We start from the raw sequence: 11,048 nt of genomic DNA, 5'->3' as shown, positions 1-11,048 counted from the left end.
TTTAACAGTATGGGTATAAGGAAGGGAAGTTGGGATAAGTTTTAAGAGGGAGATCAATTGTTGCAGCAAGATTCAAGGTAAGCGAACCTGGGCGAAAATATTCGAAAAGGTGTTCGAAAGAAAAAAACCCTGTAAATTGTTTCTTTTTGAAGTTTTTAATTTTATGTTGTTTACCTTAATCCTTTATACTTCATGTTATTATTATATTTCTTATATTTCACAGGTATATCCTGAAATTTGATAAGTCTATAAGAAGTGTAACAGTCTGCATATCTAAAAGCGCTCTGATTGATTTATGCTCTAAAGCATCAAATTTTCCCCACTTTTTGAACTTCAAACCTAAAACCTCATTATTTTAAACCTGAAAATAAAATTTTTGTTTTTCTACTAAACTTTAGTTTTAAGCGAATTTTTAAAGATCAAACATTTTGTCACTTTTTGTACGACATGATCATGGACCATAGTGGGCTATAGAAACTTTGCGAGAAGACTTTAACAAATAATTCCATTAAAATTTAACGTTTATTGTGTAATTATGTTTACAACGTTATTGTAAAAAGCACTTTGTATAATCCAAAATATTTATAGTTTTATTTATAGTTTGAAATACAAATTTCATAAACTTTTTAATGTTTAGTACGTATTATTTTGGTTCCTTGCACTTTTATAACCATTACATAATCCACTTATTTTTGTAATGGTAGAAAAAAATATCAATAATAATGTCATTTATAAACAAGACAAACAGCAATCCAACAACAGTATCATCACCATCGGATATTTATAACTGACGTTGGGCAATAAATAGGTAAACCAGATGAAGAAAAAACGATAGCGTCTTTATTTCTGCCAATAATATTCCCAATGCTGCTCTAAGATTCAACATCAGACATTTCGTTTAAGAAAGGTGTGTACAACTTGAACGCAAATTGAAAATCGTTAGGAGTTAAGCAACCTTTAAATAGATTCACGGACTTAATGAACAACTTTTGTTAAATGATAATTGGCTTTTCTGTCACTCTCAGCGGTATTTCGAACCGGCATATCTTTAAATTTTCGACATTGTAGAAAAAAATCTGGCTCAAATGTGTGAGGATGCGTAATTGAAGGATTGGGTAGAAAACATCCGTTAAACTTTGGTAATGTAAGTGGCATTCTTTTCTGCAATAAATTGTTATTTGCCTTCAAACACAAGTCTTTAAAATTTTAAAATATAAATAAGTTTCTCGCATATAAACATACATGTGTATATATATATATATACACTTGAATGTCGCATTTAACAAGACACCTACAAAAAGTACGCCAAGATATTTTTTTAATTACTTACAAGCTCAAACTTATTCAGACTTTTGGTCCTTCAGATAGACATTCGTTATAACAAGTTGAGAATAAACTTATAAAAATAATTTGATAAGTGCTCTAGTCGATAAATATTCCTAAGTGAAGGATTCAACGTTTTTTCCATCAGGAATATAAAAAAATTCACAAAAAAAACGTAAAGAAATATTTTAGTGTATGATGATCATTGGTTAACTCATCCAGGTCATGCAACGCACAAATTTAGATTTGCTTAGCCATTAATTGACATAAAACTAAGAAAATCCCCAAAGTTTGAGTAACATGCTCTGGTGGTTCGGAATTAATGAAAAATTTTACTTTCCAGTACTCCGCTATAAATTTATCATCGTGGATTTTCGGTTTATCTTCAAGCCATTTTAGCTCAAAGTATTATGACTTAAAAGTCCCATACACTGTTGTAAAGGAGCAAAATAACCAGTATTACAAGTTCATAGTGACGTAGGACCTTTTTTTACGTTTAAAACCTCCCCTCCTTACCCATAGAAGGAAATATTAATTACTTCTTTTAGAAAAACTATGAATATTAAAAGGTTGTTAGTGAGCTGGTGCTTGAGGGAATGCTAGTTATTTTAAATTAAAACTGAGCAATTAAGTCTTTATTTACCTTCAACTAAATATGGTAACACTAACTATTAACACAAGCAGTCTTTTCTTATGAATTGTGCCAAGATTATAAACTCTATAGATGCTAAATTAGTAGGACTTTATTAGTAATGATGTCACCCACAAAATTCTTAAATTTAGAACTTCAAGACAATAAATGTCTTTTATTTTTCAATCTCAAAAATAAAATTTAAATAGATTTAAGTGCTAAACTGAGAAAATATGATTTCATAAATTTTTAATTAACATAGTTTCTTTATATTTTATATATTTAACATAAAGCATTTACTTGTACTCTAAGGAGTAAATATTTATTTAAAAGTATTTAAATATTAAATATTGCCTTCTGTTTTTACTTTAAACTGTAAATAGTAATTTTTTATGGTTTACATTTTTAAAATTTTTATTATTTGCAAAGGAAAAATATTTACTTTGTTTTTTCTGACACTAGAGGTTGTGTATTTTCATTATAATTAGTAAGAAAAATTTTCTTGGTGTAAAATGCTAAAATTTGGAAGGTTATAATTTAAAATTCACCCTATATAGGTGAATGAAGAAAAGATTGCAATTTTATGCATGTATGTGAATAACAAATATAATGAATTCAAAGATTTTTTCAATCATTTTCAAGGGTTTTTATTTGAAGAACTAATTATTTAAATGAATGTTAGGATGGCAGTCAAAAATAATTTCGTCAATGGTAGGATGGCATCTTAAGTAATGGATGCTAAAAATTCTGAACCAGAAAAAATAGACCCGTTATTACTGGTACACATGGGACTAAACCAATAGAACTAACTTGAATTTAAAATTTAAACAATTTCTGTTTACATATAAGGATAAAAGATTATCTTTAATTCGTTCCCCTCAAAAATAGTTATTCACCATTTTTTAACAATTTGACTTTATCAAAACAAGATCTAGAGGAAAAAAACAGAATCCATAATGGTGGTTTTTGCTTCTATTTTTGAGAAAAAGGACAAACATTTCAACAGTGGTGCTGTTTGAGTTGAGCAAACTTCAAACTTTTGGCTTGTCATATTTTAAAGCCACTTAAAAGTGATTTTAACATGAACAAAATCCATTATTGTGGGTTGCATAAATTAATTTTTACATTTTTTAACTAGATAATTTGGCAGGGAATTTTTAACCAACTTTTACCAACAATAACTCTATACTGTTACTTTTTCTGAATAAAGTCATTATTACTAGCTTAGTAAAAGGGTTCATTGGTGATTTAATTCAACAGCATGATTCTTTGTGACAGGCACTACACTTAGTAATGTATAATTAGCATAATAATAAGGACACTATTTGGTTTGGAAGATCTAGCATAACATTTTGTGATCAAAAAATAAAACCTTAATATTTTCTGATCACAAGACTAGAACCTAGGTATTAGAAAGTACCTAGGTTCTATTTTTGTGATAAAAAAAATGGAACCTAGTTACTTTCTAATAATTTTTAATTATAATTATTAGAAATTATCTCTATTTTATGGAAAATGGTGTATTGATTCTAAGGGCAAAAAAAATATTGGCAAGAATATTACATATAAAATGTAACTCATGAACTACCATATTGGATTCTCATAAAAATATTTTTTAGTGTCAATTTCATTCGAGCATCTCAGTGCGTATATATACAAAAAAAAACCTGTGGTAACATTTTTGCATATTTCATAAATAGTATGAGTTTCTTTTAATAACCTTACCTCACTTTTCGGTCTGTTATGTTTGCTAATATTTTGATATGTATTGTTCATAAAGTCATTTTTGCTGCAATTTTCTCTCTTATCAATTGAATCATTCGTAGGAGAGGAAAAACAATTAATATCTCTATGAGTTGTGCTGTCTTGAAAATTGTAACTATGAAATAAAGAAATTTCACGTATGAATACATATTTCAAACCAAATTTCAAAGCAAGTTTCAGAGCAAATTTCAAAGCAAATAAAACTGATAAAGCATTATTAGCAACAAAGAGTAATAAAAATAATAATAATAATAATAAATTGTAAAAGTTAGGACAACAAAACTTAAGGTACCTTTTTGGTTCTTCTGAATAATATTTTTCTGAATTCATTTCATGAGAAGTAACTTTATTTGTTTCATCTACATATGAATTTTTATATTTTTGTCTAATTTTACTTAATTTAATTTCCCTATATTCTTCCATATACTTGTTAATATCTGTGTAATGATGAAATGTAAATTCTGGATCTGGTACTGAAGGTTCTTTTCCTTTCAAATACCATTTCCGTGACTTGAACTTTTCGTTTTTATTATTATTCTGTGATTTCAGATTTTTTGACATTTGCAAAGAATGTAAAGGGTTGTAAACATCTTGATGCAAACCTGTAATTGAAGTGTGCCAACCTGAAAGTTGTAAATCTGTATGGGCCCTAAAAAAACATTACCAGGGCCATTAAAGACACTATTGAGAAAGTTTTCTTTTTATCAACAGTATCTTTCAAAATTAATCATATGGTCAACATGCATTCACTAGAGTCTCAATAACTTTACAAAAAATTGACCAATTTAAAACTTATATGTGTATTTGATAGAGCGTTAAGTGGAATGCAGAATCCATTTCAAATGACAATTAAAAACATTGTTGTAAAAGTTCAGTGCAGGATTTTGAAATAAGCAACATAATTCATCATTCAAAACTAATCATAGGATTAAAATTTGTGTTTAAAAATCATGCAGAAAAGTTTGGTAACTATCTAAAACTAATTTATATTTAACTGTTAAGTACCCTACATTAATCTAATTGTCAAAATTTTTTAAGATGGAAAATAAGAAGAAACACATGCCTTTACTGATTCTTGATTGGATCATCCAAGACTGGAAAGGGAACAAAATAGGAACTTATCTCTAGGAAAGATAGATCCCTCATTAAGTGTGCATTAAGAGATTGAAAATGAAATTGGAACAGCAGCCAGTCTGCATACAATTGCAAGAGTACTAAAAAAGCATGACTTAAAAAGCTTTTACATTTTCAAGAAACCATACATCAACAAGAATAATCAGAAAAACAATTGAAATTTTTAAAGGATTATGTTGAGAAACCAGGATCCTTTTGGAGAAGTTTCCTTTTCCATAAGGCAGTTTTCAACAAGCATGATGCCTTCAGTGAGTATAGAAAAAGACGGGAGAAGCTCTGAAATTAAAAAACTGCTAAGTGTGGTCCACCAAAACATCAATGATAAATATTGAGGTTAATTTATTTAGAAGAACATTACAAAACAATTTATCTTTGTCAGGCCACATAAAAAAATTTTGAATTCTCAAAAAAAATATTAAAGGGAAAGTAGCTTTGAATTAATATTTCAGTATTTAGGGGATTTTTTAGGAATCACAAGGCCAAAAACCTTGCAAAGCTAGTTGAGACTCTGGTAACAAATTATGGCCTAAAACAATGTAGAATGTCTCTGAAAGTCCTCATAAATAGTCCACATTTTAATAACCTCCAGAATAATTTGGAAAACTTGTGGAAAATCTTTATTAAAATTTATAAAAATATTAGGCATATACATTGCAACTTAAAAAACATACCTTGAACTGGTAAGTGTTTTTTTGGACAAGTTAAATGGTGGAGCACTAGTAGAACGAAGCACACTTGTTTTGAAACGTAAACACTGATCTGCTGCCATAAGATTGTAAATTTTTGAACTATATTAATGAACATACACATGCTATACAATTATATAAGACACAAAAACACACACACACACACATAAAAATTGGGCTGAAGATATACTTTTTTTTTTTTGCATGAACTTTATAAAGTCGCATTTTTCCTCATTACATAGGAGACGAACTTTTATTTAATAACTATAATATAGTTTATGATAATCCAAAAAGGCAGTTTACGTATCTATGATAACTTTTAAACTAACTTGAGCTTGAAAATGTTAAAAGCTATTATATATGGTATAAAAGTGTAACAGTTATAAGATACGAATAGAATTTTCATTACTCTTTTACCGTAATGGCACATGCATTTATCGCCAAGGGAAACGATTGAATGGGGTTCTCTTTTTAGCCGGGGCCAATGCTATAAACATAAAAAACGAAGTTTTTTCCGTAAAACACGAAGTTTTTACCGTAAAAAGCGAAGAAAAAAAAAGTCCATTGCTATAAACATTCAAAAAATTCCGTTTTTAAGATAAAAACTTCGTTTTTAAATCCAATGCTATAAACGAACAAGGGAATCGCCTTTTCAGATAAAAAATGCGTTTTTTCGAAAAAAAACTTCAGATAGATTTTTGATCTCAATTTTAGATATTTTCTTCGTGATTTTTGGCGGCCATTGCTGGAACAACGTTAGCGCTTCAAAATCATTGAACATTCTTTGTTTGTGTTTTTATGTAGATATTTTATAGATAAAACTGAAAAGGATTTTGGTAACTCCATAATAAACTAATTACTTAAAATCTGCATTTAATCGATTATTCAGTTCCTTGTTGTTTTTCCTTGTTAGGTTTTCGATAGTAATTTTGGTTAAACAAATTTTTCATAATGTTTGACTAAAGAAAAGTATAAATAGTCAACAAATATGCCATATAATACACAAATACACAACAAAATAATACACAAATACACAACAAAATAAAAAGCTGTCTAAAGAACTTAAAATGATACTAGCAATAAAGATTAGAGAAAACAAAGAGGTTCTTCTTGGGAAGCTTGGTATGTTCTAATTAGCAAACTATTTAAATAAAAATATGTATAATTGCATTATATTTTATATATATATATATATATATATATATATATATATATATATATATATATATATAGGTAAGCTTTTTTAGGTATGATTCCTATTATAAAATAATATATTATTATAGAATATTTAGTATTTTACTATATAAGACTATATTATACTATATATTGATTATTTATTTCATCTACTTTTAGGTCCATCTATTACTATGAGGCATAGAAATAGAATTTGGGAAGACATAATGTCACATTTAAATAGTTTAGGGGCAAAAATTGAAGATATCAACCAGCTACGTAGTAGAGAGTGGAATTATTTGCGAAGAGCTACAATGCAAAATTTTGCTAAGAGTCTAAAAACAGGTATAGTTTTGTTATATATATATATATATATATATATATATATATATATATAGATATAGATATATATATATAATTAAATATTTTTGTATATATATATTATATATACAAATATATATATATAATTTTTTTTTTTTAAGGTGCTGCAGGGAGACAACTAACAGAATTAGATAATGTTGTTTTAGACATTATTGACAGGAAGTCAATAAATGTATCTGGAATCGATGTTCCTGATTTTAATATCTCTTTTTGTACAACAAATGATGCATTGTCATCCACTCCCAACCAACTTTCCACTCCCACTGCCACCCTTTCTTCATCAAGTAAAGAAGTAAACTTTACTTTGAAACAATCTTCTGATACAGCTTCTTTTATTTCGTCTATGTCTGGTATATTTTTCTTTGTTGGTTAAGACTAGTTGTGTTATAAAATACATACATATATATATATATATATATATATATATATATATATATATATATATATATATATATATATATATATATATATATATATATATATATATATATATTTCTATTTCTATAGTTTATAGAGTTAATTGATTGTTTATATTAGATGCAAGATTTGATTGTATGTCCTCCCCTAATTTAGACAATACCACTCTTGTTAGTGACAGTTGTCAGATACTTCAAGGTAATGCAATTTATAAATTAATTTTTTTTAAATCTCAGTTGTTTAATTTAGTTAATTGTAGGTTTTAGACTTATAATTATATAACAGACAACATCAATTTGTGCTTAATTTTTACACAACTAGTATTTCCAAAACCATTAAAAACTTCTTATTTTTAAAGGAATCTAAACCACCTTTCTTATTATTTTAGTTAACTGATCTTGTTTTGACACCTAGAATTAAATTTTAGATTCAATTCAAAATAAACCATCAAGGGGGGCATTAAAAAAATTAAAAAGAAAACAAGCTAGAGAAAGTCTCCTGGTAGATGGAAGTTTTAAAAAATTGAAAGTAAGTGTTTTACGGTTAGAAAAAGAAAGATTAAAAAAAGAACAAGAATTAAGAGTAAAACTTCTGAAATTGGACGTTGCTCTCAGACAACAGCAAATTCGAAAAGAAAAGGCTTTAACAATATATTACACAACAGCAACAAAGCTAATGAATGAGAAATTGCAACCTTCAAACCAGCAACATTTTGTAAATACAGAAACGGTATTTTAAAATTAATTTGTAATAATATTTAGTATGACTTTATCATTAACAAATTTTTTGTATTTAGTATAACTTGTAGCTTGTATTTAGTATAACTTTATCATTAACAAATTTTTTTTGTTTTAGGAGGAAATTCTTGAGCATTAAGAGAAGAGCTACATCATAATTTTATGTTAAATTTCGAAAAATGTTGTATAACTATATTTAAACATTCACCTTGAAGGTATTTAACTGTAAAGCCATGACCAATTACATTTTTTAGTAACAATAAAAATATAACTTCAACCTGAAATTGTTCTTGTTATTTCATTTTTTTTATCACCATTACCTTACAGTAATAAGTTCTGTAAAACTTCACACAAACATTAAGACCAATGCTGTTGCGATGTGAAATAGATACAAGCATCACAACTATATATAACTATATATAAGGTATTGCATTGGCTAGTGGTTGATTTTAAAATTTAAACAAAACAATATCTTTCATATTTTAAATTTATTTTGTAATCTAGTTTAATATTAATACGATCATATCTTAATTTTATGCTATTAAGCATTTTTTACCTTTTTAAAATACTCTTAATAAGAATTGCTCCTAACGACAAAAGCTAACAAATCTCCTAATTTTTTTTTAAGCGTGTTCTATAAAAAAACAAAATACACATACTATATAAAAACAGATATAAACATATATTTTTATGGTCTAATATTTTATAAAAATTTCTTGCATTTATTAAAAAGTCATTGTGTGAATTTTTTTCCAATTTTAATTCAACTAATTTAGGCACAAATCTATGATCCATGTCCAAACTATTTTGATAGATCCTATGCTCTAGAGCAAATTGTATATGAATTTTTAAACAATACTTTTAAGTAAAGTAGTTAAGTAGCTGTAATCGTCTATTCAAAGCTCCATCATTCTGATTTTCTTGAGCTAGATTTTCATCAACTTGTTCTTCTTCGCGTTCTTCAAAGTCATTACCGTTGTCTCCATGTTGAATACACAAGTTATGGATAACAAATCCACACATTATAAGCTTAGAGGCATCTTCGACCTTATGCAAACGAATTCCAGTTTTCAAAGCATAAAACCTGTTTTTGACAATGCCAAAACATCGCTCAATTATGTTTCTAGTTTTTCTCTGTGCTTTGTTGAAACGTTTTTGAGCTCCGTCTGGATCACCAGGAAAAGGTGGAATTAACCATTCTCGACATGGGTACGCAGAGTCAGCCAAAATTACAGCTCCATTAAATGGAAGCTCTCCAATTTCAAACTTGTTCCATAGGTTACAATTTCTTAGAACCTAATAGTAGTAAAATCACAATATTTAAATTTACTGTAAGTTACATTATAATACATTATATTAGTTAGTCTAAGTTACATTTTAATTAGCAATCATAATAGTTCAAATAGTATGTTCAATATGAACATACCGAAGAATGTCACGTACTAGTTGAATACCCAGCATTAGTGAACTAACAGTTGTAAAATATAACTTAGTGACAGGCTTACATGTGCATCATGCCACCTTTCTGGACTGTTGGTCGATGCATAAAATATGGACGTGTCGGGTCCACATACTGCCATTGCATTTATGCTATGGACATGATGGCGATTGATTAGAGAATCTTCATCTGCTTGAGGAGGGTTAGAAAGGAGTATATGAGACCCATCCAGAACACCACATACGCACGGAAAACCTCCGATTTCCATAAACTTTTGTGGAAGAGTGGAGCAATCATTCGGCCATTTTATGATCTCTTGTCGAATCTAATCTTATAAGATAACAATTTTTCTCTTTACTAAACTTAGTTTTTAATTTTCACACTAAAATAAAAATAATAAGCAACTTTATATGACATTGTAAAACTTCCAATAGTTTTATTAACTTAATACACTAACATTGAAAATAGCTTCTCCTACACTGTATAATACTATAAATTGTGTTGGTAAAGATTCCATGACAGTCTCTGAGAACATGAAAAAAAATATTTGTGCCAATAAAATGAAGAAATACCATTATTTGGAAAAGTACTGAAATGCTTTTATTTCGCTTAGTATAATGTTGCAAATCATCTTTAAGCCTAGTTTCTAAAAAATCTAATACAGCTCTTGGGACTCGATACTGCTCTCGAAAAACGTTGTCAGAAACATCTTCGTTAAAAAAGCGACCATTAAACTAAAATGATATTGAAAAACAAAACAAAAATATAATTTCTGCGCCTATTTAGTATGATTTCTGATTTTGTTCGATAAAAAATCATTAAAAAAATATATATATATAGTAATTTTAAGTAATGTTTTAAACACCAACCTCTCGAGGCAATCGGTGGCGAAGCTCATTTTCTGCAACTTCGAAATCTAAGTCTTCATCCGAAAAAATTAAATTCATGTTTCTACTTTAATTTTACACAGATTTTTTAAACACCAAATACTAGAATTTAAAAATATTCATAAAAATAGAATAGACAGCACAGCATACTTAATGACTAATTAAATTCATTAAGTAGGCCTAATAAATAAAAGTTACAATAAAAATTACAATTATATTACTACTATATATTAAGGATAAAAAAAGTTCGTGAATTTCAGTGACGTTTACGTTTTATGCTTTATAGCAATGGCCGAAAAAAATACAAACAGCGATAAATTCTTCGAGATTACGAACTTTTTTTCGTACGTGAAAAATTGCGTTTTTACGAAAGATTTTTTTTCTCGAAAAAAACTTCGAATTGTTTATAGCATTGGCCCCCGGTTTAATTTTCTCGTAATCCGGAAAAGTTAGACAAACTAAAAAAAGGTGTACTAT

General features: G+C 27.8%; 2 protein-coding genes across 9 annotated transcripts; one reads left to right on the top strand and one right to left on the bottom strand.

Annotated features, from left to right (window-relative positions):
• Positions 1-503: 503 nt before the first annotated feature.
• On the bottom strand, positions 504-6,049 carry LOC145180897 (uncharacterized). 4 transcript variants are annotated; one of them, XM_090071467.1, is made up of 5 exons: positions 5,956-6,048; positions 5,524-5,640; positions 4,011-4,367; positions 3,680-3,833; positions 504-1,161 (listed from the first exon to the last, which is right to left on the bottom strand). In XM_090071467.1, the coding sequence occupies exons 1-5, from the start codon at positions 5,970-5,972 to the stop codon at positions 976-978; spliced, it is 831 nt and encodes a 276-aa protein (XP_089927593.1). In that variant the 5' UTR covers positions 5,973-6,048; the 3' UTR covers positions 504-975. The 4 variants fall into 4 exon arrangements, with proteins under 4 accessions (XP_089927593.1, XP_089927592.1, XP_089927595.1 ...); XM_090071466.1 differs by having other exon boundaries at positions 5,729-5,982; XM_090071469.1 differs by lacking the exon at positions 4,011-4,367 and having other exon boundaries at positions 5,956-6,049.
• Positions 6,050-6,226: 177 nt separating this feature from the next.
• LOC149879099 (uncharacterized) lies at positions 6,227-8,530 on the top strand. 5 transcript variants are annotated; one of them, XM_090071463.1, is made up of 6 exons: positions 6,227-6,660; positions 6,892-7,056; positions 7,194-7,442; positions 7,666-7,707; positions 7,937-8,238; positions 8,365-8,530. In XM_090071463.1, exons 1-6 carry the CDS (start codon positions 6,606-6,608, stop codon positions 8,383-8,385), a joined length of 834 nt encoding a protein of 277 aa, XP_089927589.1. In that variant the 5' UTR covers positions 6,227-6,605; the 3' UTR covers positions 8,386-8,530. The 5 variants fall into 5 exon arrangements, 4 of the variants coding, with proteins under 4 accessions (XP_089927589.1, XP_089927588.1, XP_089927590.1 ...); XM_090071462.1 differs by having other exon boundaries at positions 7,630-7,707; XR_016446847.1 differs by lacking the exon at positions 7,666-7,707 and having other exon boundaries at positions 6,360-6,660; positions 7,194-7,384.
• Positions 8,531-11,048: the final 2,518 nt, after the last annotated feature.

The sequence above is a fragment of the Hydra viridissima genome, unplaced genomic scaffold, assembly GCF_058129835.1.
Source record: "Hydra viridissima isolate aposymbiotic clone 2 unplaced genomic scaffold, HvirCarnegie_v1 scaffold_14, whole genome shotgun sequence".
In the NCBI taxonomy this organism is placed as follows: Eukaryota; Metazoa; Cnidaria; class Hydrozoa; order Anthoathecata; family Hydridae; genus Hydra; species Hydra viridissima.
This window is presented reverse-complemented; position numbering and strand designations above follow the sequence as displayed.